Source organism: Poecilia latipinna, unplaced genomic scaffold (assembly GCF_001443285.1).
Source record: "Poecilia latipinna isolate Pla-1442-1.1 unplaced genomic scaffold, P_latipinna-1.0 Scaffold735, whole genome shotgun sequence".
In the NCBI taxonomy this organism is placed as follows: domain Eukaryota; kingdom Metazoa; phylum Chordata; class Actinopteri; order Cyprinodontiformes; family Poeciliidae; genus Poecilia; species Poecilia latipinna.
The window spans coordinates 248,306-276,200 of NW_015113351.1; the positions used below are offsets into that span (position 1 = coordinate 248,306).

Below are 27,895 nucleotides of genomic sequence, written 5' to 3' on the forward strand. Positions count from 1 at the left end.
CAGACGAGAGTACGCTCACACTGAGAGAGGAGGTGGCGGAGAGAAGAGTGTATGGAGGCATGCAAGTGAGAGCCGGGAGAGGGAGGGACAGGCAAGAGGGAACGGGAAGCCAGGTGCATTTTACTGAGTTAATTAGAGACTTATATACTCATTAGGGATACAAAAAAGAAAAACTCTAAAATTTGGGTAGCATATGTGTGTGTGTGTGAGAGAGAGAGAGAGAGAGAGAAAGAGAGAGGGAAGGATCTCTGAGGATACACGGATGAGAAGGAAGAGTGAGGGAGACGAAGAAGAGGAGCCCGAGTGTGGATCGCCCTGGGGGGAGCTCGCACACGCCTCAGACAAGCGCACACACTCCGGCGGGCACTCGGCACCGTTTCCCTGACAACTAGGATGGGCTGCAATTTGTGCACCTTGCAGAAACGAGAGGAACACTACAAACTGCTCTACGAGATTGCACAGGTAAGTTAGACCAGGCGCGGAACGAAGGATGACAGCGCTGTGAGGCGACGCGAACCCTCCCTGGTCGAAATAATTGGGTAATTCGGAGAGAGATGGATTTCCCAAAAGCAAGTGCTGGGAAGTGAGAGGAATATGCAGGAAAGTGGAGAGAAATTAGTCACTTTGGAACAGGCAGGCAGAGTTTGAGAGCATGCGTGTTTTCGTTCTCCTTCAAAGAGAATGGAGCTAGTTATCTCTCCTTAGCAGCAGAAGATGTGAGGACAAGTTCAGCTCTTCTTCCTGCACTGGCTCCAGGGGAAATCAACACATCTGCTCTGCCCATGATGCTACAGAAGCAGTGCAGTTCAAAAGCCAAGCTCCAAATAGGTCTTGCTGGTTCTTTTTATTATTTTTATTTTTATTTTTTTCAGGATGGGGAGGGGGGAGTTACTGACCCGTTGTAAGATAGGCATTGTTTTGCTGCTGGTTTGAAAATCCTATTGGGATTTATTTCTACGTTTTACCAAAAGGTTCCTTCTGTTGCCTTGTATGGATTTTAGTTTTGTTCTAGTAACCACATACTTTTATACAGGTATAATTTCAGTCTTGCAGAATTTATGAATACCAACTGTTGTACACTGAAAGTACTGCTTCTTGTGGTTTTCTCAAAACTTCCTCATCAGACATTAGATGTGGTCAAAACAAGCCGCTGTACCTCCAGAGAGCGTTCCAAGATTCCAAAAATATAACCTTTAAGAACATTTTCTTTGGAATTCTGAGAAAACTCTAAACTCTTGAATGAGTTTAAAGCCATCTTGCTTTAAATTCATTCAAAAATGTGTGCTATGCTGGTCTAAACATAAGGAAATTAAGCACATTTTACATGCAACTTATTATTATGCATTCTATTCTGAATAGTGCATGTATGTTGGAATCAACGGTGTGGAATTCACATTGTTGTACAGCATCAAATTACAACTCATTTTTATCCATTAACTGACCATCTGATGATTAGAGTAATATGTTACAAAAGAGACCGCAAGTAGAAAATAATTATTAGATGCTGAGAATGTAGGTCATGCTATCAGTTTCACTTGCAGTTTCATTCGTGTAATGTTTTTCTTATGTTTCTGCCGCTTAATTAACAAACATACCATAGATATTAAGCAGTAGGTATTAAATCGCTTAATATTTTTCTTTTATTTTGGATCACATTTATAATTTGCTCTCAACCATGTTTTTGTTGTTTTTTTTGTGTTTTGTTGTTGTTTTTTTACTTTTATTTTGATTGATGTCCTGGTTATTCTATGTGCTGACTCTATTTAAGTCTAATGCAGGAAATTACACAGAATTCTGAAATCTTGCTTGACGGAAAGGTCAAGTTGATCATCGAGATTGATTTGTTTGGAAACATTAATCATGATTCAATTAAGCGATATGATGCCACATTTCTGACTTTTGCTCTCTTGATAACTGGACTGTGTTGATGTGGGATAAATGGACAGATTGTTGGTGAAGTATACATGCTGTTGGTCTTCTGATTGCAGTACAGGCAAACATCAGGGCCAGCTTTCATTCATCATTTAGTATCTTACACTGTTACAGACAGCGGGGAAACTCAGCAGGGCACAATCAAAGGCATCAAATTACAAACCGTGCCGGTGCTTTCACATAGCTGTGGATACAAGTACATCAGAATGTGCTCTTAGCTGCTGACATGAAGTATGTTTATGGTGAATATCTCAGTTGTTTCTTTTTTCTCTCGCTTTCTCTCTAAAGTAATAAAAATGTTATAAATTCTATGATCTTCCATTAGTGTTGAAAAGCTTAAGCTAATGAATGTAATTCGGAAACCTGCCATCTGGAAATCATATAGCTCTTATGTTTATTATTACCCCGTGCACTAATTGGATTGTGCTGTTTATGTTGGATGCCTCGGAAGCAGACAAGCAAGTAACACATGCCAATTATAGGAAACTCTAGGAGGTCATGGCTCCTTTTTGTTGCTGATGCAAAAGGGAATTTACTCGCCTAACCAAAAGCAGAAGGTGCATTATGTGACCAGCTGTGAAATCCAAGCCTCTTAAGCTGTTTAAACAGACAGTAAACTGAACAAAAGCTTAAGAATTATAAGGTTCAAAGCAAAAATCACATTTCCACAAAAATCCTTACTTATCACCTATCCGTCTGTACAAGCAACAACTTATTTTCATAAGCTATGTGCACATGAATATTAATATATTTTTTTATATTCTCTCCTGTGCTTACAGCTCTAATTTATTTGTAAAAAAACAAAGTCTTTCTCAAACAAACTCACAATGGCATAACAATATACTGTACCTCACAAAACTGTCTTTGTGTCCTAAACTTGGCATTAACTGGTATTTGGTTCTCACTGTATGTTGCCCTTGAGTCTGTCATAAATTGTATTTGGAATGGAAAAGCAGCAAATATTCATCTAGCTGAAAATGTATTCAAAGAGATTCAGGGTTGCAGTCGTTGTATTTACAGGCTTGTCCTTTATTATTTTGGTTTAAATACATAAATCAAAGCAAAAAAAGTAGTATAGTGCTGATTTTCTCTTTGTGCAACACTGGGAGCCTAACAAGCTCATTGACTGGTTAGTGAGGCCTGCTGCGTAGGGAGCCAGCCAAACTAAGTAAGTTAACGTCTTTGACAAGTTGGTCTTTGCTTGGCCGGTATGTTTTTAAAAACTAACTTTTTTTTTTAGGTGAGTTTTTGTGTTTTTCATAACCACAAATGTTTCTTGATGGCTGAATTTAGCTTTGTTGAAAGCAAGGGCAACATGTGGGGACCTTCTTTAAGCGAGCTGACAGGCAGTGCACAGCAGCATGTGGTGGAGGCTTTGTGATGTGTTACTATATGCTCAAACTGGCGTCTCAGTTTCTAATACCTTGGTATACCTTGGTAGTGGAAACTTGCCTATTACTGGTATTTGCAAGAGTACTAAAGTCTTAACTTATTTTTATACATCTTTCTAAATGTTTTTCTCATTATGTTCCAATTAAAGTTAACCCCTGTGCTAAATGTAATTATTGAGAGTGACTGCATAAGCACATCAACTAATAATGATAATTTAGAATGATTCACAGAATTTACCTCTTACGTTTTAGGAGCGGCTCGTTTTTCCTTGCCACCTACTGGAAAGACATGGATACTTCACTTTTTTGTGATTTGTTTTCATTTTTAATTTTACATTAGTATGGATATTATTTTTTTTTACTGATTTATTTATTTATTTATTCATTCATTCAAGCTAATAAATTGTTTGACCACTTAGAGCAGTGGGTTAATGCCAAGTTTGAATGCTAATAGAAACATCTGTTGATAGGCAAATACGTTTTCATTCATAACATAATTTTTAGGGTTTCAATTTTGAGGTATGCTCTCTGTAATTGGCGCAGTAAAACTGACCAATCAGACAAGGTTGGGCAATTGAAGTGATGCTGACTCCGCCCCCAGGCGGAAGTACAGCAGACCTTCGACACACAAACAGTTTAGCAGAGATAGTGGACCTCAGTGCCTTTACCTGAGACATTTTTGTCTTATAAGTCAACAGTGAGGCAAAGAGAAGAGGCAACAAAATTCTCTGAGTCCTACATTAGGTCTGTAAGGTTATTTGCGGGAAACGATGGAGAAATCGGTGTTAAATCCCAAGGCCTTTGCAGTCAGAGGAAGAATGAGGGGCAGAAAGTCTTATTGGATGTGAGTGTGAATGCTATGTTGGACCGCCGGACGCATTATGAGTAATGACTTAAATACCCTCTTGTGAAAATCTGCCTTCAGGAAAATGCTTGAAAATAAAGAAAAAGTAGAATGAAAACATTGTACCACAGTTACTGCAGCACATATTTTCATGCTCCCGTAGAGCTAGATATGAAATTTACAAACATAACTACTTTAATTTATTGATCATTGATTAGACTGTCAGTAAGTTTTGACAATAAATTGGATATTTTCTACCGGTTATCTTTGTGGAGGTGAGCATGTGGTAGTTGCCGTCGATCACAGTTTCTTTCAACCAGACATGAGGTGGGGTTCAGGCCTTGATCCTTTACTTGCATTATTCCACATTCTGGGTTTTGGAAACGTAATAAATCGTATCCCGTCCTCTAAGCGTTCTGGGCAACGGCTGTCCGGATTGCATGTTCCCCACTGACAACGTTTGTCCATGATTTCCTATTATTTCCCTTGAAATTTCTATGACCACGGTGCGTTAGGATGATGAACTCTGGCAATGTTGACAGTGGTTCAGTTCTGCCACATGAGGTGGATGTACTTCAGAACAAATTGCAACCACCAATTGGTTAGTTGTTGACAAACTCCCTAGAATGAGTGACATTTGGCATCATGTCAGTTGGGGAGCTTCTTATTTATTTTTCTTATTATATCACCATGTCAGTAACGGGTTACTAATAACACTCACAGTAAGAAATTACATGTAAAACAAGGCGATTTTTATGGTGCCTGTGTTCAGTGAGGTTCTACAAGTAAACTCGATTTGTATGGGGCACTCAAAAAGAGCCAAAGCAACAGAAGAGCCTTTTGCAGTTTTTATGGTGTAAAATAACAGCAGGTGAACCATAAAACATTGGGTTCACATCAAGATTGGCTGAAACAAACACTAAAATGGCCATAATGATGCATTTTAATCCCTAATTACACTTGCCAAATGTCCTAGAGAGTATTATTTGCCTGTGCACAAGTCACCACACTACAGTCAAATGATCTTTGCGACTGTCAGAGGACACCAACAGTTCTCATTTTTAGTGTTGAAGAAAGAAGGAGAGAGAAAAAAAAATAATGCTCATCAGGCTGCAAGTGTGTCAGTGTGACTTTGGCCTGAAACTTGAGGCTAAGGGGGATTCTGCAAATCCAGGGAGACTCCCCAACGATCCCTCCGTCTCATTTTACTTTTCGTCATTTTTTCCCCCTTCCTTTTTTTTTTTTTTTTGCGTAATTCTCCTTCTCTGTAACCTTCATTAATTTTGCTCTCCTTTCCACTTCAGAATTCACTTTCTGCTGTCTCTCAATTCAGTTTCAGCAGACGCACAATAATTGTGTTTCCCATATTTTACACTCAACATAGAAGTACAGCGGGACAATCTTAGCTAATTATGCTTGTGAACTACTCCGGGAAGCTGATAATATCCCCAAAAGCCAGGTGGGGACTGGTGCAAAGGGTGTCCTATTAACACTTGTCTAGAGGCTCATCTGTTATGTGTGGCTTACCTCATCATATTATGGCCTGTGGCTTTTAGCAACGTGAAATTTTGTTGAAGAGTGTCCTTCTGTCGTCTGTCGGTGGTAGGCTGTTTTGAAATGGTTGCTTTGAGAGCTTAGCAGATTAAAAAAAAAACTGTGGTCTAGTTTTAGAAACAAAAAAACACATTATCTGAGGTTTCAGGTTTATATTTGCCAAATTTTTTAAACCGTTGAATTTTTTTTGTTATTATTGGATGAATGAGTACACAACAACAATATTTAAATAAATCAAGTTAAATTTCATGAGCCAGTGCCACTTTCAATCACCACCACACCTGTAAAATCAGATCATTGCTTAGATAGAACCTACAACTTGAAGTTAGCTGAAAGATCTTAAAAAAAAAACAACAACACATTTTGTTCGGATCTGTGTAACTGACTTTTATCAGTTTGCATATGTTTTCAAAGACGGTTCTAAGAGTTTGGACAGCCGGCAAAACTACAGCAATTCTCCACAAATAAAGGAAACTTGGAAAGTGGAGAACAGACAGTCTGCTAGACAAACATGGTGAAGGGAGTGTGATTGTCTGCGGTTACTTTGCTGTTTCAACAAATTGTCATTTACAGAACCGTGAATCCTGTTCTTTACCAGAACCTTCATTAGGTGGATCTCATATAATCCTAAGTATACGTAGGACGGTGATCCAAATCACACCAGGAACTCCATCTGTGACTGGGTCAAAGGAAAAGAAAACTTAAAATAATTAAAAGTCAACATAATGGTTCTTTTTTTTTTTAAAAAAAAGAGCCACATAATATGACAGAATTAACATAAACTACCCTTTGCACATTTGCTAAAAGGCTTAATAGTTCACTATAAACCAATATGCATTTTCCAGCAAATGTAGTTTCCTTAATGTTTCTGTGTTACTGTACCAGTTCTCAATTCAAGAGTACAGGACAGTACTTCATTTAATTAATTAAAGACATTTATTAGCTAGGGAGGAAAGTGCTGAAGCGGCTGCTTTCTTTCTTGACGGTGTCAGCATTTAGCCTGCCAGTTGCAGTTCATAAACTCTCCCCGTGGGTTGACACTGGAAAGCTAAACTCTCACACAGCTAAATATTTTACACCGGTACAGATGAATTATACAATTCGAGCTTCTAGCGCGATAACACCCTTTGGGAGAGTTTCTTTTCAAGGATGTAAAATATATTTAGAGGCTGAAACAATGGCAGCTGGAATGGCAGCCATTTGGAGTTAGGGTATTGGTTTTCCCTCTGTACCTGACATGTAATATTGTCAACAGACCTCTAACTGTTAGAAAAAAGTAACTGAGCTTTTCAGAGACCAATTTGAGTTTTCACCCTGCAGGCCTGTTCTCCACACTACCAGCTATCTTTGCACACACAGCTGCACCATTCTGACAGGAGCGCTGGGTGCTCGACCCCTGCTGCCCAGCGGCCACTGAGAGATTTATAACTCTCGTCAGACCATTTACATTCAGCATTGCATTCGTGATGGCGTGCGTGCGTGCACTGGTGTGTGGGTGTGTGCGAGCGTGTTGCTCTGCAAACTCGCTCCGCGGGGCTCCATTCAGGGTGTAGCAAATGCTATTCCATGTATTTTGCTCGTGGCTGTGTTAAATTGTCCCACAGCCTCTGGCCTTTAGTGTCTCACTGGGCCCATATGTTTTGTGCTTTTAGTTTGACCGAAATCAGCACTATTGTGTCAAACAAAAGCGCAGAAGACGGCAAATTGTATGAGTGTGAGAGGGTTGAGATTCCCACGGTATGATAACCTTGATGCCAGTTATCATAATGGCATCATTTATGCAAAAAACAGTTTGCATAATCTAATTGCTTTTATCTAAAACAGTAGTGCAAAAAAAACATATTGCAGCAATATAACATTTATATATGCCATATATTCATTATTGTACTCATTTAGACCTAAGAAAAAATATTAATTACACCCACTCAACTTATCAGTACATGGGGGAAATGTACATTATTTTATGTTATTCTGTTGTCTATTAAAATAACGACCAGGATCCAGTTGTGATTTTATAGCATTTTAATATATTTTAAAAAGTGTGATGATTGAAAAGAATGTCTTGTCCAAAAATATGTTGTCAAATCATTTTGAAGCACCATAAACCCAGTGAAAATGTGGTACTTTGGGACTTTTTTTTTTTTTTAGTATCCAATGAAAAGAGAAAAAATAAAGTACACTTTTGGTTGTTTTGAATCTGTAACTCAACCGATTTCTCTCACCAACAAGTCAAATGTTGGACAGAAAATTTCCCAGAACCCCCGAAACCAAATGTGAGTTCGGAGTAAACAAACATGGCGGACTGGGAAGAAGCAGATCTATTTATCAGAGAAGAGACGATCCAAAGACATCTCCAACTTCCATTAGACTTTCTGGTGTGCCATGGCAGCTTTGTCTTCTGTGTATTATGAATGGCCCTCCGTGTTTAGACCTGAGCAATCCCGACATCCTTCTGAGCGAACCAGATTTCCCTTGACGCATTGCAAACGGCAGGAATATCTGGTAAGATTATCTTCAAAGTAGTCGAAATAATCAGGGTGTCCTTACGACTGTAGGAACGGGGAAAACAGGACAAAAATCGGACTGAAAATCTTGGCATGTGAACTGAGCATAAGTGGCCCGTGCCTTGCTGTATTTGAGGGATTTCTTTGGTTTGCAATGTTGCTTCATCAGGACAGTGAGGAGGAAGGGAAGTGGTTACAAATTGATTTTTTTTAAAACCATGTATTACACACATGCCCTATAAATTACTATTGTAGGTCCTTTTCTGAAAATATCCACCTTACCCCCGTTGCACACCTTATGTATACCGGTCTGCTCTTGTTGCGAACCAGGCCAATCTCTGGTGTGAGCATTTCCTCTAGAGACAGATGCCGTGCCCCATGTCCAGCCTGTTAGACAGAACAGAGGAGGCTAGACAACCAGCCCCTCACCCCCGCCACCCTCCCGAGGTGTCCTGCAAGTGCCACGTAGAGCAGGGGAGGCTGGGGTCAGACCCGCACAGCCGGCACATCCATATGCCCAAACCGGACCTGAAGCTCAACTTTATTTGTTGAGATGTGTAGCTACTCGCCAGAGAAGCTATGGCTCGTTTATTTATTTATTAAGAATTTTTCACAAAGCTACAACATCATATAAGTGATCTCACAGGTTGAGGTTGTAAAATATACTACAAATCATTTGTGAAAGAAGCACTCTTCTGTTTCTGTCTTTTTCAATCTTTCTGATGGGACTTTGAGCCATTCAATGTGCTGACCTTTCCATCTTTCTTGCGTTTTTCATCCTAACAAGTACGTCGTCCGCCTGTTGACGTGGGTCGCAGAGGATGACCTTTTTACCTATCACCGTAAATCGTCTTGACAGTCTTGCATGCCCTGAATGTGTTTTTTTTTTCTATTTTTTTTCCAAAACATTTTCAATCTTTGTTTTCATCAAACTGTTAGATTTAACCAGGTAAAATATTTTCTCTTCATAAGAAATACAAGAATTAACTACACATGATGGAAATGATTTCTGCTGCTTAACACTGATCATCTGGTGTCTTCCATCATGTTTATAGCTGCTCATTGGAGCTCAGCATGGTGATAATACCACATGATTTAGAGGTGCATATGTCCTCGTCGCTGGCACCGTGGGTAGAATGTCTTCTGGTTGCTCGCCAAGAACTGGGGAGAGCAAAAGGGTGAATATTCATTGCCAGTAACACAAGGAACTGTACTGTATAGAAGTACATCCTGTGTAAGGTAAGACTTTTTACTTGAGTTTCAAAAACCGAGAGAAAGCGACAGAGTGATCAACAAAGACTAAAATGCTTCTGCCCAATTTTTGCGATGTTTCTTTGTCTTCCAATCTGCCTACCCGTGAGCAAACATACACTTTGTTCCTCCATGTGTTAGTGAGGGGAGAAAGGGATGTCCAGTGTTGATTGGGGAGACGGGGGTGGGAGGCGAAGGCAGCAACAATCGGCGTCTTGCTCCACTGGCCAACAATCTCCCTCTGCGCTGGCTCTGATAAGCCTGGGATAAAAGCCCTTTCCCTGGGCACAGTCACTCTCCTCGCTGCCTCTTCTCTAACCTCCCTTCAGACGAGGCAAAGGATGAACATGTGATGCCTGTGGAATCCACTGCACAGTACAAAAGCAGATATGCATATTTGCACTTTCGATTTATCACACAGAACGATGATCGCAAAGGGTCAGTTTTACTGCCTTTTTCCGTTTTTTTGCACGGTGTAAAAATGCAATTCAAGGGTCGATCAACACTTTTTAACCTGTCACCTGTCGGTGATTATGAATTATGTCAAGATCAATCCAATGAGATGTAAGGAAGGCAGGGAATTTATTTATTTTTATTTTATTTATTTATTTTTTTTTTGCAATATATTGCAATTATATAAGCCACAATGTTCAATGTATTTGATTGGGATTTTGAATGATAGACTGAGATAAAGCAGCGGATAATTACAAAATTTGGTCCACATTTATATTCAGACTCCTTTACTTCGACACTGAACCACCTGGATGCACAATCCTCGTTAACCATGGTGGCGGACATGCGACTCTAACAGGGAAAGCAAATCTAGTCAGTGTTGACGAAGGGGAAATCAAACTGTTCATGTATGAGAATGGCCCAGTCAAAGTCCACACTAACAAGCAGTTCAAAATCTGTGGCAAGAGTCACATAGAAGGAATACGACTGAGACGTACGTTTTCGTATAAAGAAGAGATATACAAAAACGGCAAAATACTCAGTCTCTAAATGTACAAACATAGAAACATACTCAAATGTCCTAATAAATTTGCATGGAGTTTAAAGTTTAAAATAAGTCAACAGAAGCTCTGAAAGATGCGTTTCGTACCACCAGATTCTGTTAAATCCTCGTATTCTCTTCTAAACCTTTTCAAAAACGGATAGGTTGACTGCCTATCAGTCATCAAACAGCATCAGGTCTGTTCCATCTCACTTCCCCTGCCTGTCGATTCTCCTCTCTTCCACTCGTTAAAATAGTTGGGCACAACCTCTGCTTCCGCGGTGCCACAGATTTGTTTTGTTAGAATGACCCTGCAGAGAAAAAGACATCAATTGAAGTCACGGAAGTGTCGATCCTGCCCGGAAAGATAGTCATTTTTGTCTGTTGTCACACTCCGCTTTCAGACGATTACTATTATACAGATTGAAGTCAACCTTCTGCCAGAATAACCAAATAAGACACCTTATGGCCACATGCTGCAGGGTATGTTTTGTCAGGTTAGACAGATGCTAAGATAAACCATCTGGAGCAGTTATGGATGCAGTGGAGGCATTTGCTTGCAACGGCAGAGCAGACATACACATGAAATATGCACAAAGAATTCCCTGGACGTAGAGCAGTTAGAGGAGTGGAGGGAAATACTGGGGCATAATTTTGAAGATGTAGAGAACCTCCAGCACTCTCCACGTTTACATATTTCTTCCAGTTGGATCTGGAGATTAGATCTTTGATTTGACCAATTGTCAGATCAGATAAAACAGGTGAAATCTCTGGGGGTTTTTTTGCCAAGAACATCTCTGCTATGCGATCGTTTGGGGCGACAAACATAAATAATAGCTTCATGTTGGATTTCACAGAGATTCACAGCAGATTGCTTGAATTTTAAAGCTCTGGTATTTTCGCTACATCCTGTTTTCAAAGCCAAACAATTCTACTCATGAAACGTTACAAACGCGCTTAAAAGCATTGAAATATTTTCTTCTTACACCGCCGTCGAGTGTGTTTTGCAGCTTCTGTGTACACCCTCGGACCAGGTGGTCCAAAGGGAGATCAGGTTGCACCAGAGAGGCAGTGTTGCTTTCTCGCTTAACCAGCTTGGGTTTAGAAGTCATTAGGCCCACTCAGAGCCTGGCTCCGAGTCCAGTTACAGATAGAATAACACTATACCATCTGCATAGCAGGGGGGTGATTACATTTAGTGGGAGGTGTAACCGTAAGCCTTATGCTGATATGGGAAATGTCCTGAGGGTGGAGAACGGTTGAAGCCCTGCTTGGTTCTACGTGGAAACATGCGACACACTTTTTAATGAGGAGCTACCCTGCCACACTGTTTTGTGTCTTTCCTTGCATTTCTGTGGCATAGATGCGCAGCTTTAGGATTTCTATCAACCTAGGACTAGTATATATATATTTTTTAGACACAATACATATTGCACATATGTGCCAGTGAGAAAAGTATTGCTAAGAAATGTATGAAAATGCCCTGTCAATGTTGTACCAGTGATCCAAAAATAATGGTACTTAGGCTATGTACACACAGCAGGCAATTGTGACCCAAATCCATTTTTTTTGCCCACATGTGACCCATATCAGACTTTTTCATGGCACTCTGAATTCAGATCTTTTCAGCTAAAAATGAAAATATCCAGAATTTGTATACGCTGCTCAATTTACTAATAAAAACAACTTACCGTAAGAGGAAAAATATTTATATGTTGTCATCAGCGGCTATATTAACTAGCCTGAGCATTCATGGTTGGCTCGTTTGACTGACAGCACTAAGACCCTCCTCCTGGCTTTGATTGGTTGTTTATGGCTGAGGACTGTGTATTTTTGCAGATGGCAACAGGAGCACTGCCAGAAGGCAGAGAACCTCAATTTTTTTTTCCACTGATTATCTGTCTTATAATATGAATGGAGTATTAGTAGTGACAGATGTAAAAAAATAATAATAATAAATAAGTTTTGGTTTTTTTCTAATTTCTGCAAATGTTTGGTTGTAGAAAATAACAAAAAAGACCACAACCTTTGTGATTTGCGTGGTCAGATTTAAAGATTTGCAGTCACACTGAAATATTGTTAAATCTCGGACTGAATCCGGTTGAATTAGGAACAAATTAAACGACGGAAAATCTCTCATTTAAGCAACTAGGTATCTGTTTGGCGAAGGCGTTTTTCATTACAGGCGCAGCTCTCCTCATGCTCACATCTAGTGTGAAGTGTAAATGAAGTGTAAAGTCGTTTCTCTTCTCCACCAAAGGGCAGACTGAGGAAACTTAACGTTATGAATAATGCTAATGTGTTAGGTGCTTCCAGTGAACATAAACACGCATCACTAGAAAAAAAGGGTAAAGTTTGGTGGGAGGAGAGAAAACTTCACACACTCTAGGCTTTTCTGGGAAATAAGAAGATTTGTATTTATGCAAAAAGCAGCACATAAATCTTTAATTTTCCCGCTCTTTAGTGGGGTTTTTCACTTCCCAGGCTGCTGCTTTTCTGCTAATTATGCTCCCGATTGCATTTAGAGTTGACTTTTTGCCTTTAGCCATTTTTGGGCTCGTATGAAGAAGAATAATATGACTGTGTGCAACGATGATCTAAGTAAGCTGAAATAAATGGGGTGCTAATGAGCATCCTGAATGTCAGATATGAGTTAAAAGCAGCTGAAATGTTTGGTTTGCTTTGACCTTTTGTGATGCCTCTATTTCCTTACTTCTAAGGTTGCAAGTTAGTTTTGGTCCACAGTTTTTATTGTGAAGGGAGGAAGGTGCTTTCATAATGATGTCTATTGCTTTTTTTATGTAAAATATGGAAATTGAAACATTCTCTTAGTATTTTAATATCTCGATTTTACAGCTAGCCTTTAACATCACAGTCTCTAAGATTATCTGTTTTAAAAGTATGCATGATATCCAGTTGTTGCTCAGCTTTTAGTGTTCCCTTGGTGCACACTCTGGATTTTATTCCTTCAGTTTAAAAAGTAGATCTTCTGGAGGGAAGCAAGGAAAAGTTGCTAAAACTTGCTTCTCAGTTCAATTGACATCTACGGTGCTGAAAATGACAACAGTTAAAATGCAAAACAAGACTAGGCATGACTAGCACAATTGCTGAAAACTACTGATTTTTTTGTAACATTTAAGAACTCACTTAGCATAAGAAAGTCCGTTTATGAGCAAGTTTATTGGCAAAAATAATTACATTTGGGGTTCAAAGTTAAACAATCTCTCATTCATCTTGCTCAGTCACAAGGAAAAAAATGCCTTTCCAGCAAATTATTCTGGCTAAATATCTAAGAAAAATGTTTGGAGAAGGTTCTTATGAAATGTAATCTGTTAGCATTTAAATTTAAATTTCTTTTTAAAAAGCAATTTTGATTTAACTCTATGCTCACAAACAACAGCTGGTTGGCTGTTTTTTATCTCTTTTGCCTTGAGTTATCCCTTTTTGTGCTGTAAAGCATCTATATATTTGAGACATTTTTTTTCTTTGTTGCTGTATAATATTCAAAATAAATCCTGACAAAAGAATATCCACCTTAAGAAAAAGAAAAGTTGATACCAAAATAGAGAAGTAACTGAAGTAGTTAAATGGAGATTCTGTGTTACTCAGCTTTCAAATAGGGGAGTAAAATATAACCTCTTTGTGAACTCAGCCATCTGGATGAATTATGAGGGTCTAATCGGTGACCCCAGAGAGCCTAATTCAAACTCATTGCCAGTGTGGGTTGTGGGGCTCAAAGACGGGACACTCTATTGTTACGCTCGGCTCACTGGCTGTTGCTCTAATGGCAGATGAGAGATTAACGGTGATATAATGAGTTTGGGGAGGACACGGCGCAACAATAGAGTCCTGCTGCAGCACGGGCCAATTACATTAGTCAGTCAAGGCAACTATCTGCATCAGCGAGAATACACCCAATTATATGTGGTCGAAATGTTAATAAAACACATTCAGACATTCCGCAGACATGAAACTACATGCTTATGTACAAATGTGGGAATCAAAGTGGCATTTATTGATTTCTCAATGAAGAGCTTTTTGTTGTTGTTGTTGTTTTTTTGCTCCCGTCCCAACATTAATGCTCCACGTGTCACGAGGAGGAAAACAAACCGAGCCAATTCTCAAACCTGCCAGCCTCCTGATGTGACAAAAGGGAGGCTAATTTATGCGTCTGTGACAAGAAATAAGGAGTGTGTGGCAGCGAGGCTGGGTGCCCACATTTGGATTGCAGTTATTGTGATTTGGTTGCTAGGATGGTGAGGGTAATGAATGTCTTCCTGATGCAGTCTGTCATAACCCGTGGCATCCATGGCTGCTCAAAGACACACAACCTATTAGTTAAATGGCAGCGCGTGATGTACGGGAGCACAAAGGAGAAAGCATCGCTCATTTATGAGAGTAAATTAAGAAAACTACTAAGATACAATTCGCATAAGGCAAAAGAGATTGAGGATTACGTTACTGGATCTGCTGAAGACCTCTTGAACGCTGTTGAGAGATTTGTAGTCCTGAGACAAAGTTGTTTTCACCTTGGGGAAAAAAAGGAAAGGAAAGGAAAGAGACAGCAAGACAAAATGTGTTTCTTTGCAGGAGTAAAACAGTGAGATGTATCTGTATTCATGAAGCCTAATTGAAAGGAAGGCTGTCTTGCATAAAGAAGTGGGACAAAGAGGAGGAAATAAGAGGGTTCCTAATGCATTCACTGACAGATAACCTTTGATTTCCCTTCGCTTGCATCAGAAATAGCTGCTCAGAATGACAATCACAAGTCAACAGCTTCTGATGCTGGTCTGCATGCCTCAGCTACCTGTGTAATACCACAGACGTATGAAGAAGAAATGTCTTGCATATGGACTTCTTCGGCAACATACGACACGATATTCAAACTAGTTCAAATGAGGTGGCAAGCGATGAGAGTGGCAGGAAAAGAACGGGGGGAGGAGGGATTGCTTATGACACAAAACATGGAATTTACTGGTGAGACCATAAAGAGGCCCTTTGCTAGCGCAAAAAATGAGATACCACTTTAAAATACAGGCATTTGAGCCATTTTTATTCTAAAACGAAACTAAGAATGTTACTCTTGAATAAAAATATACTTCATGTTGGCTTAGGGTTTCCAGAGGGAAACAAAAAATTCAAAAAACCCTCTGAGTTTTTCACTATCCCAGTTAAAAATCACACAATCTATTTTTATTCTGATTCAGTACTTTGTGGGCCGAAATTTCACTGCAGCAACTGATTCTTCTGTAAAACACCTCAAGCTCAGGATAGAAAGGATTTGCCAACTACACAGGGCTTTTCATCTGAATTAACACTGGGACGCTTGTCTGCCCCATTCCAACACTAGATATGCTTCTATCTAATGCTTTGTAGCACTGGCAGTACATTTGCTATTGTTGTCTTGCTGGAAGGTGAACCTCTGCCACAGACTCAAGTACTCTGTAGACTTTTTACAAGTTTTCTACCAGGTTGGACATTACTCTATAGCTTTTTCAATCTCTAAATAAAACCTGAGCAACTACGCATACCCAAAAATGTAAACGCGACAGTTGTGAATTGTGAAAACGGGGCTTGTCTTTTACATTGTCGCGTAGTTTTAAGAGTAGAACTCCCAAGTGATCAGAAGTATGCGTCAGACTCCAGTTTACAGAGACGGTGAAGCATCAGCTGCAGAGAAGCAAAATCAATCAGATTAAAGGACACTTATGTGTCACTTATGTTTCATGATGGGAATGTTGAATACAGAATAACCAGTTGAGGGACGATACACAAGTATGCTACTTTTAGCAAGTATCACTGAACATGGACATATGGGACTTGCAGGCCAGCCGTAGCTGTGAAACTCCTTGACGACTTGCCAGTCTTTAACTGAAAGGTGCGGCTTCATCTTTAGGCTCCTTCCGACTGCAAGATCTAACATCTGAAGCCAGGCGGCTCTACGGAGAGCGATTCCTGGAGGAAACATGCTCTAATCTGAAGCACACAGATCCCGTGTGATGTAGAAGAGACTGACCTAAGCGCGCTACTTAACTTCCGTCTCGACAGCAGCTGTTAAGTCCATGTTTCATCTTGTCATGCTCACTTTCTCATGCAGAACTAATTGGTTGTTTTCGCCTGTTGTGCTGGAGCCACTGTCTGCTTTAAAAAAAAAAAAAAAAAAAACAACTCAAGGACACTCATAGCAACTCGTGCGCATATTCACATGCATGCACATAGATGATATCAGGGGTGTGGAGGAGAACAGGTGGAAAGAAGTGGACTAAATTTCACTCAGTTAGAGCCCTGAGTGAAATCTCCTTGAACCTGTTGCCATAGCTAATCGCACACATGCATACAAACCAACACAAAGTCTCTCCCTCCCCACCCCACACGTGCTCTCTCTCTCTCTGTCCTTGTCTGATTTGCATTTTGGTTAACACTCTAATTGCCTCTCATTAAATACCTTGTCACTTTGATTAATTGGTGTGATACAGAAATGTAAAACAGCAGAGCACCGTGATGCGCGGCGAGCGGTTGCTGATTGGAAAAGATGATCAAGCCTGCCTTAAAAACAAATGCAAAACAGGGTGAAATGTTGCTCGTGTAATTAAGAATAAACAAAGTAAATACATTTGAGTCAGGGTTTTTTTTGTTGTTGTTGTTGTGGCCCTGAGGTGGTAAACGTTTTAAAATCTGTGAACAAGGGTCAGTCGTTTGCTTAAACTTAAACATTTAAGTTTAACCAAAAACTTAAATGTGAAGAAAAGTGTGAAATTAAAGGATGTTGCTGCAAGAGCTTTGTTGAGTTTTATATTTGAGGCGATGGGATTTTATGCTGTAAGACCAAGTCATTAGATATTGTAATTATGACCTGGAGAAACCGGTTTCAGAAATGATTTCAGACCACTCTTAGGCCCCCTAAATTTAATTACCTTTTTTTCGGAGTCATGATGTGGAACACCTACTACATCGACTGTACTGACCCAAACCAACCTGCTGTAGGTCTGTCTGTACTGGAAGGAGAGCTGCTGCCCCAGGCTCACATCTTTTGAAACCTTCAACAGGTTTCTTCTCATAGTTCCCTAGAGTTATCTGCATCTCAGCAACTCCAACAACGTTCCCTTCACCAAGCACCATCATCGTCTAATGCTGCCACCACCGTATGTGGAGTAACAGTTTTTCTAACCTCACATGAGATGTCGTGTGCAGCCCAGAAAGTTTCATTTTCATCTCACTTGACCTGAGCACCTTCTTCCACCTGTTTTCTGAGCATCTCTGCAACTTTTTCCCATACATGTTCATCATACTGTCTGTTCCATAATATTCTCTAACAAATCTCTTAGGCCTTCATAGAACAATTTTAGCTATAACAAGGTTCAATGAATGCCAGATGGATCGTGTTCTCTAATGGAGAGACTTCTGGAGGGACTTAGTTGCTCTCTATTTAATAGAGCTATCAAAAGTAAAGGGTTCTCAGTGCAAACATATGGCACACTTTTTGGAATATTTTGAAAAGCCATGCATCATTTTCAAGCTTTCAAGGCACTTTGAGGAAACATAAAAGGGCTGGTGCCAAAATATGATAAAAGAGGTATACGTTCTATCTACCAAGAGAAAAAAAAGTAATCCCCTTTTCCAATAACTTTGCAATTTATTGTGTCATATAGTCAGGAATACAAAATTATCAAAACAGCTAAAAATGACATACTGAAAAACCTACACCAAAATGTCTCTTACCCGGCATATTACGAATATTAGATTTCATCGGAAGCATATCTCTAAACAACAATGAATAAATGAAACATTCATTTCAGCTCTCGCTTATTTTCAAGGGATTTTGCATCGCTTGTAAGACGCATGTCAATATCCCCACACTATCCTGACCGCACATCGGGCCTGATTCAATTGACCGATCGTATAACCACACGATGCGCACACCTGTCACTCGAACGTGCGAAAACATGATAATTTTTCCCATTGTTGCGCCGGATGATATCGTCCGTAAGAGACTTTTATTATTGAAATGAGACATTTATGAACAGTGAGCCCTTCTGAATCCTCACAATGCAGTCAGAGGAGGGAAAAGAAATGAGATTTGGAAGATTAAAGCCGCATGCCACCTGCGTTTCCTGCCTCCTCGCGACATCGCGCCTCCATGAATATCAAAACGGCCTTTTTGTGAGCCTGAGCAGAAGTTTGCGGAAATCAAAATCCAGGCGTAAAACGAAAGATTGTGGCGAGGGCTCCGACTGCCGCAGGGGAGGACAAGGTCAGCGCTGAATGGACGAGGGCAGCTCATTGTTTCATAGTTCATTGTAACCCTTTTCAGCATGAGACAGGAGTTATTCAGTCAAACATCGTGAATGCAAACGTATAGACGCTTCAAGTCTTTCTAGGGGACGACAGAATGCTTAAATTGTGCGTGAAAACTTTCTGTGCATTCTGCGTTTGCTTCCATTTGTTCGCAATGACACCATATCTGTCAGATTTAGCTGTGAGGTTGAGTGCTTTCGCTCTTATCTCAGTTCAGCAAACACATCCATTCACGAGTGCAAGCACACACGCACGCACGCGGCCCTTATCTTAGGGATTTTGTTATCACACGCTGTTTGCATTGAGGACTGGAAATAACATTAAAACATCTGAAGTGACAAGTTGATAGAAACCCTGTCACGTTTAAAGGCTGACATGTGCAATATGCTTTGTGTACGTTGAAAGCTTCAAGCAAAGCGGTGGTAGAACGACAGCCGTTTCAACAAATCCAGCAGTTGGCTCCTGGTTCCGCAAAGCATTTGTAGCAAGCTCATAATCAGTCACAAAGTGTCCTGTCGTCAACAGCAAACCAACTAAATTAGTTTTCAAGTGTACATATCCAAGTAGGAGACTGCTGTGTGTTTTTTTTTCTTTTTCTTTCTTTCTTTTGTCCAGCTAGAAAGCAATGTCTGAAGTCAGATAGATGCATGGGAGGTCCCAGCAGCAAGTGTTTCTCAATTCCCGTCCTCACCCCCCACACCCATCTCCCCACCCTTCATATTTTAGATGTGCTTTGTTCCAGAACACCTGTTTCAAATGATTGCGTGACCTCTTCTGCGGCCATCGAGCGCCGCAGACGCCTGTTAATCGCCCACAGATTCAAGCCAGGTGTGTGGCAGAAGGGAAAACGCTTAAAACATATGCAAGGCAGGACAGTGTGGGGGGGAGGGGGGGCTGGAGGACCGGAACCGAGAAACACTGCCGGCAGCTGCCATCTTTCAAAGCGACAGAGTAGTTATACAAGGTTGTGACTACAAATATAAAAGTTGAACTTCTTTAGAAGAATTGAAACCGGTTAATATTGTAGGCAAATGGAACTTGAAAATTACTGCTCCATTTTATAGGCCTGGTATTCGACATGATGGCTCAAGTTGATGTTTAATAATAAACTAAGGAAAACCACAGAACTGTGGCTAACCCAGAGGGGGAAAAGCGCATAAAAAGAGAAGAGAACCATTTTGGGGAAGCAGATGAACCTGAAAAATAACCAAGTAAATATGAGGGTGGGTTTTGGAACAAAGAAGATGAGAGTGTAATTAACTGAATGTGCTGGAACTGTGTGGGGTGCGTGACTGGTGGAGCTGAGGAAAAATGGCCAAATGACACAGAATCAACACAGCAGGTGAAGGGGACAGGAACAAAAGAAGAAGAAATAAATGGAGCGAGACATAGGAATCTACACTGCACACTTCAATCTGTCTTTTAGCTGAAGCTAATTTAAGTATTGAAGCTATTAGGAGTCTAAATGTGTAATGTAAGCTAAAATGTAAAATCTTTGCTTGAAAATGTAATTTTTTTGCAAAAAACAAAAAAACAAAACTTGAATATTGTTTTACATATAAATTGATGGGGCAGGGTTTTCTAATTCAGTTAAATAGCAAAATCTAAATGCCTTTCTCTTCTGGTTTTTACTTGTTGCCAATGCCAGGGTATGTATAACGTGATGATGCACAGAAACATCTGCTGCTCGAATAGACAAACCTGTTCAAAGCCATTAAGCTTTGTCATTGTCCCATCTGTCGGGTAACAATTACCTTCCAGTTAATGCCTTGATTAATATGTCCTTCTACCACTCAGTAAAACTTTCAAGTTGTTTTGAACTTTGCTTGGTTTTATTTTGAATTTATTGGATGTTTACTTTGCAACAGAAAAATCCCCCTTTGTAGGATAACAGGAATTGCCACTGTAAAAAGATAATGTTTCAACGCAAATTCATCGTTAACACTGTAAAGTTTGACCTTTCCTTCCAGCAACAAAATATCAGAAGAATAAAGACAACTTAGATGTTGTTGACAATTGTGCAGACTGTCGTGTTTGAGTAATATCGACGCTCACGATTGACACGCATGTCCGTTAAACCCTTTTCAAGCAAATTGATATTTTGCATATCCTCCGGATCAATACAAATGAGCTGTTTGAATAAATGTGCGGATCAATACGCATGTTTTCAAACGCAGTCACTGCGACGTGTCACACAAACAGCTTCTCCTCTACCCATCCCAGTGTTGCACAACTGTGTCTGATGATGTGAATTATAAATGCAACGTTCGTTAAAACTTGTGTCTCTGATGATACATGGTGTACTTGATGGTGCTTGTTTCCATTTTATTGCTCATTTGTCTCAATCAGCATCGCTATTATGCACTTAACGGGCTTAATAGTAGAATTTCAGAGTAAATAATGCATCTCGGTTAGATAGATTGGAGTAAGAATAGGCTAGACTTGCATTTGAATTAGAGACAATATGCACACTCTAGAAAAATATATTTCTGAAAAACAAAGTCAGCTGGTGAGCAGTTACAATCTCTCAGCCTACTGGGGAACACACTGTGAAGTGAAAAGATATTCCAAATTTACATTTTGCAGTTTTTATACTTTAATGGATGCTGTTTGGTGCCAGACTTTAGGGGATTGTGCAGGTACTATTAAAACAAAAAAATGCAGATGTCGATGCATGAAGGGATGCTGCTGGATGGCTCAATCAAATGATTGGTTATTTCTGGTAAAATAATATCTTAAAGGGTTAAACAAGAAACCTCTGATTAGCGAAACATCTCCAAAATGAATAGTTTGTTGTTTTTTCCAACGTGAGCCAATTCAAAGTTTTTCAGCTGCTCTCGCTCAAAGGTGAGATTTGCCTCATGAGACCTCTTCATTTTTTTTTTCTCACCCAAGGTGAACGGGCGTGACTTCTCCAAGGTTGAACATGACGAGTCAGTGGTGGAGGCCATCAGGCGAGACCCCATCGTTGTCCAGGTTCTCCGGCGAACCCCCGCCAGAGCCACCGTCGTGCAAAGGAGCTGCGGCGCAGCGCAGGACGTGTGTGTGGTCGACGTCTGCACACAAACAGACATCACATTCGAGCACATCATGGCGCTGGCCAAGCTCCGGCCCGCCACCCCGCCAGTCCCAGACATCTGTCCGTTCTTGCTCTCCGACAGGTGAGAGAAAGCACTCATTGCATTCCTTTTATAATAGCTATTAAGCAGCTCTGTCAGAGTGGAAACCCCAAGCAAAGCCAAGCACTGTGATATGATTATGCACAGGCGAACTGGCAAACAGTAATTGCTTCGGTGTGCTACATCCATTTTCCTTAATGAAGGCTTTTGCTAGGCGATTAAAATCCAATGGACTGATATAGTAGGCGGCCTGACACGGCACCCATTCTGATGCTGTTTATGGAGCTTTGCTGGACAGGAAATGAATTCATTTTGCCTCATAAAACTGAAAATCTTACAGCCTTGGTCAGTAATTACAGTGAGGCAGTCACAGGGACAATTTTCAGAGTTTGTGGCTTTAATGGGGGGAATTGTTTATGTCTTTGTCACAAAATGAGATGAAGCATAAAGACTTTGGGTATGGAAAAATGGTAAACAACTGCTAGTAAAGTCTGGTTCATGATATAAACAGGTGCCCATCTAATTTATTCCACAGAATGGGACGCGTGGATATGGGAAGACGATGTTATGTAAATTATCTTTATCGTGGTTGATTTTCTTTTCTTTAGCTGTCAATCCATACACACCTTGGAGCACGACTTTTACGAATGTCCGGAGTACATGTCCAACACTCCAGGAGAAGTGGAAAGGACAGAAGAGTACGAGTACGAGGTAGGGTTTCTCGTCATCATTTTTTACATTTTGTCGCATTGCAACCACTAACCTTAATGTATGTTATGGGAATTTGTAGGATATTTGGTGTTTTGTAGTGATGTGATTTATTTATTTACATTTTATTATTATTATTATTCCGCAACCTGCACATCATTTTATTTTGTCTATATGATATAATTTTAACAAAGTAAGATTCAAAAGTTTTGCACAAGTACTTAATTCTTTTTTTTTTTTTTTACATCTAAATAATTTTTTGGATGATTATTTTTTACTTCTACTTGGGTAGAAATATTGATTTAGTGCTACTTCTTACAACTGATTAAAATTTTTTGGCTAACCTAAAATCCTCTGGTTATAAAATTATAGCTCAAGCCGTACGGGCCACAGCAGTGCAGATAAATTATTTATTTTAGAAAATGTGTTTCTTCGAGGAGAAAGTTGACCTTTTGCACAGTGTTTAGCAGATGCATTGTGCTGCTTAGATGATGCCACCTTGAGGTTCTCCCAGGTTGAAAGTGATGGGTATTATTTGCTTTGTCTGTTTTCCTGTGTGGTGTAATTGGTCCTTCCTGGTTCAGTGCACAGTTTTCTTGGTTAATAGGATCCCTTTGCTGTTAGCTGTGGCCTTTTAGCAACCCCTCCTCCTCCTCACCCGGTTCAGGTCGGTGGTGGGATGGTGACAGAGGGGTTTTGTTTGGTAATAGCAGTGCTATCAGAACAACTTGGACCGTACAACATTCGCCCATTTAATCACACACCCTTCCCACCCCCCACCTGCCAGACGTTGGACACACCAAATCGGCTGTCCTCACTTTCCCCCAGTCCATCCATGTGTATCTAACTGAAGCAAGAATAGCTTTCCCCTTGCAGGAAACAGAACATGGCTGCCATTCCCAGGAAAAAATTGACTTCTAACTGACAGGTTTTGCTTCACTTCAAACTGATTGCCCACCTGGGTACAGCTGTCATGATACACCTGGTGGTTCTGCCAAATCTAGCACACCATAACATTACCAGGCCCCTGCCCAGTTTCAGGGTTATGAATTTGACAGATCGAGCAAGTTTCGATTTGGAATGAATTTGTTTCCAACACATTTATATACCAAGGCGCTGGTGTATTTCTTCCCTCGGAGGCAAGGAATATTTTAATAATGACAGATTTTCATCGTTTGCACCATGCAATTAGTAAAGTGGAAGCAGTGAGGTGTGCAGAAGTCAGTGTCCGTTGGGCAAATTATTAAATCTTAATTTGGTTTGTCGCAGGTGCCACGTTATAAAAATGCTGAAAACCACAAATGAGAAAAAACAAATTATTTCAGGCAAACCTATTTTTAATATATCATCTTAAGTAAGTTTGGAGAAAGGTCAAATAATACCACTTCACACACGTTCATCATGCTTGTACAGTGCAGCGAAATTACATTTGCATTCAGCCAAGTATAAAACGAAACGCTCTAGAGGCGTAAAAACTAAAAGTATAACAAATACACTCCACTGTTAAGCAAAGACAATTTGATTTGGTTTAATCCCACCTTTCGGGTAAGTTTTACTAGTCAAGCCAGGCACGATTACTCACCTGTGGACTCGACCACGGGGAATGAATACCTTTGCATGTTCTGCAAAATAAATATTCTTTCTTTCCCTCCACCCCCATCTTTTTCTTTTATGTAGATTAAAGGCTTGGTGTAGCTGCCACAACAGATTAGCAGGAGGTAAAAACAAATTTGGAACCCCGATCGGCCAAATTATCTCTCTTATGCTTAAAGCTGCTTACAGCTGAACGGTTGTCATCCTCTGAAATGAGGAAACAATAAGCCAGGGAACGTTGTGCTTGGCACTAATTACAACTGAATGAAACATGAGGTGGTGGCTAAGTGAATGCCCGATCGAAATGTTTCTCCCAGATGTTTAATGTGGCACCAAGCAACAGGATGAGACCTATTGTCAGTCCACCTTCTTAACATATCTTCTCTATAACAAAAGTATCAAAAAGCGTGATTTCCTGGAGTGTTGTGAAAATTTAAAGTTAAACTGCCGATCAGAATAAATCATAATCCTTCTGCAATTATTAAATAATCTCTTGTAGCCTTTGACGTCATCCAATTTTCGAAGAGATTACACGTTTAATCTCATTGCAGGCCAATATCAAGGCACAAATCAACCGGTTCATCATACTGGCGAGGAGTGTGCCTGGTGCGAAGCAGTGTGTTGTGCTACAAAATCATAAACTCCTTCCGCAACCCAACCTTTGAAGGTCAGGGCTGTTTGCACAGGGGGTTAAATGCCACAGAAATTAATTTCTTCCCCTGTCAATCTCCGCTATCGTTGTTTCCCCTGACAGTAGAAACACGGGACAGGGGGTTTAATTCCTGCCTGCCCTCCACCAGAACCCCCCCCCTCACCCCCATCGCTTTACTCGTCGTTCTATCCCACAACCCTTCTTTCATTTCATCACAGAGGCGAAATGGATTTGGCAGTGTGAGGTTAATAAAGATTACCCCCAGAGTTATCTTTATGTGATTACCTTAATACACAGCAGAGATCAAAAAGAACCAGCGGTGAGTAGGACTAAATTTAGGGAAATTTCCTGGAGGAGGCGAGGGTTGCAAAGACATGAAAGACCCAACCTGCATGGCTCCACCGTATTGGCTTTGAGTTTTGTATCCTTTGACTTAATTAATATCCACGTCCCAAGGTGGAGCTTGGACAGCAACAACATGCAAATTAAGGGGGCCTGTACTTCAACATGTATTTCTCTTCTTTGTTTCTATTAGTGAGCTAGAAATGTAGACGTTTCCATACAAATAACATTTTTACAAAAATGTATTAGACCACCACTAGTTTGCATCTGAGACCTGAACAGTCAAGCAAAGGGGGAAAGTTTCTTAAAAGAGAATAACTTTATAATCTCTACAAATAACAAAAAACAAAACAAAAAAAACAAAAAAAAAACAGGCCTGTAGTGAACGAGAAGCTGCCGGAACATTCTCATATCCACCCATAGCAGAATGCTGCTGTCTAACACAAACGGTTCACCCCAAAGTCAATATCGATGAAACATTTGTTTTATTTAGTCAAAGGGAATTTTAAAAAACACTCTTGACTTAATTAATAATAATAAAAAATATATATTTTTGTTGTTTTACGTCCAGAAGAACAGGGAAATTACGTTGTCGAAAATATTCAGACACCCCATATAACTCATCGAATTGCGACGGTACAGTCGTCTCCCTGTCATATTGTGCCTTAATTTAATTATGACCTCATTCATATGTATTCATTGCCATTTTGTCCCTTCATTTTAGTTTTTGATGGAAGACCATGTAATATACAGATATTACATGAAGGTATGCAGTCTGCAGAAGTCTGCAACTTTCCACTGATTCAGTTCCTACAGACCTATAAACCTTAACTGTCTTTCAGGTTAGCGGAAGAATAGAAAACGGAGACGGTCATGTTTTGGGTTTCTACGGCCACGCAGCTGCGTTACAATACCAAGTACATTGAAAAGCGTCAAATGCAGTGTTAAAGCACACCACCACTCAGCTGTAGAGCGTTTTAGACGTGTTCTTGACGGTAACAAATGATACCTGTCCTACCACACGATCCCATCCAGTTGGGTTTGGTAGTTGCCAGGATCACACCATGAGCGGACTGCATTCTGCTGAATATACAGTTTGGTGGAGGGACAAATATGACGTTGGGTTGTGTTTCAGGGACTGAGCACTTCTCCTTCAGTAAAAAGACGTTTTACAGCTTATAGAAGCCATAACAGATGTCCTTGTGCAGCCTGCTTTATCTCTGTTGTATTTTTTTACACAATAAAACAGTAAAAAATACTCTATGCGCAATACGTCTTTTACCACCTGAGTCGGGTAAAAGCTGTGTGATATATTGAGCGGTGAGAGGAGTTTTAGGCTTGGACTGAAAGTGTTCGGTTGCACAGTGCAAATTTTACAGCAGCACTGAATTGGCTACCTCAGATCCTTTACCTGCAACCTCAAACCAACAGACGGTTGAAACGTCATTAAAGTTATGTTCTCAAGCAAAACAATGACTCTGTAAAAGAACAACTAGAGCTCTTTCACACGAAGCTCCTTGCATTTTATTTATTTATTTATTTTTGCCATTTTTGCAAACCTAAAGCTAATGGATTATCTTTATGTAAGCTAGAAATATGTCATAAAAGTTTAGCTCTTTTAGTCTGCATGACTCATCCAAATTTCGCGACTGATTTTGACGCATTTCTTTTTCATTTTCACTATTCAGTCACCAACTGTCTCTGCAATGTCTTTTAAAAAATAATTAAAATATTTCTTTTGCTTGTGTTTAACAGGAAGTGGAGCTGTGTCGGGCGAACAGAGAGGATAAGCTGGGTCTGACGCTATGCTACCGGACCGACGATGAGGAGGACACCGGTATTTACGTCAGTCAGGTACTTAGTAACCACTATTACAGCTTTGTGCAACATAAAACTATTTCCTGTTTTGGTTTTATTGAAGTAGACATTTTAAAAGTCACACTCTTAAAATTCCAGAATACTCATGGACAGCTCTTATTTTTGGGACTCATTATTAGTCTCTTTGGAGCGAGAAGTCATTACGAGGATTTTACGAAATCCCAGACCCATTCCCGTATCTGTGTTCTAAAGCGGAGAGCGAGTTGAACTGAATTACGGAGGGAGGCGGAAAAGAACAATGTTTTGCAGCCAAACATCAACAGGGAATGAGACATGCATGGCCTAAAAGGAAGTCATGTTTGAAATATGATTCACTTCCTTCCTTTCTCATTTTTCACCTTTTCGCATGTTGTTATTCTTTTAATTAGCTCACAGCGGCGGCGGCTCTTGCTTCCTTTTCTCCTCAAAGTTTGAAATGACTTCTTCTGCCATTTACTGCCACTCATCTAAATACCAAACATGCAAAGCCAGACAGGAATGTATTACAGAGATTCTCCTAATTCACATGATTGTCAGCTCAGAAAAGAAAAAAAAGAAGAAGAAAAAAAAAAGATCCCCCTATTGCAACAGCGTTGATAAGACGGAATGGAAACTAATTATTGAGCTATCCAAGAGAAAACCAAATGAATGACGGAATTCTGGGGAACTTGGGCGACGGGAAATAAATTAGGAAATCATTCAGTCTGACTGCAGGTGCAGTTTCAATCCTATTATGAAGACAAAGACAGGCTGAAAGGAAAAGTAAGAGCTGCTGTGAGGATTAGCTTTCCCGCACGAGGGCACAGATGGCAGAATTACAGCAGTCGATTTGGCTTGAATCAGTTACATGCTTGCTGTG

At 40.1% G+C, this 27,895-nt stretch overlaps 1 protein-coding gene across 1 annotated transcript; it reads left to right on the top strand.

Moving 5' to 3' along the window:
* Nucleotides 1–27,878, top strand: LOC106955445 (PDZ domain-containing RING finger protein 4-like). The gene is made up of 4 exons (XM_015045628.1): nt 1–462; nt 21,661–21,926; nt 22,493–22,595; nt 26,935–27,878. The coding sequence occupies exons 1-4, from the start codon at nt 394–396 to the stop codon at nt 27,262–27,264; spliced, it is 768 nt and encodes a 255-aa protein (XP_014901114.1). The 5' UTR covers nt 1–393; the 3' UTR covers nt 27,265–27,878.
* Nucleotides 27,879–27,895: the final 17 nt, after the last annotated feature.

Bases quoted from the DNA above. Each gene is read 5' to 3' on its own strand.
- LOC106955445 (XM_015045628.1), top strand. From the start codon at position 394: ATGGGCTGCAATTTGTGCACCTTGCAGAAACGAGAGGAACACTACAAA. The intron at 21,927-22,492 runs GTGAGAGAAAGC...TCTTTTCTTTAG, and splicing joins CCGTTCTTGCTCTCCGACAG to CTGTCAATCCATACACACCT. The intron at 22,596-26,934 runs GTAGGGTTTCTC...TGTGTTTAACAG, and splicing joins CAGAAGAGTACGAGTACGAG to GAAGTGGAGCTGTGTCGGGC.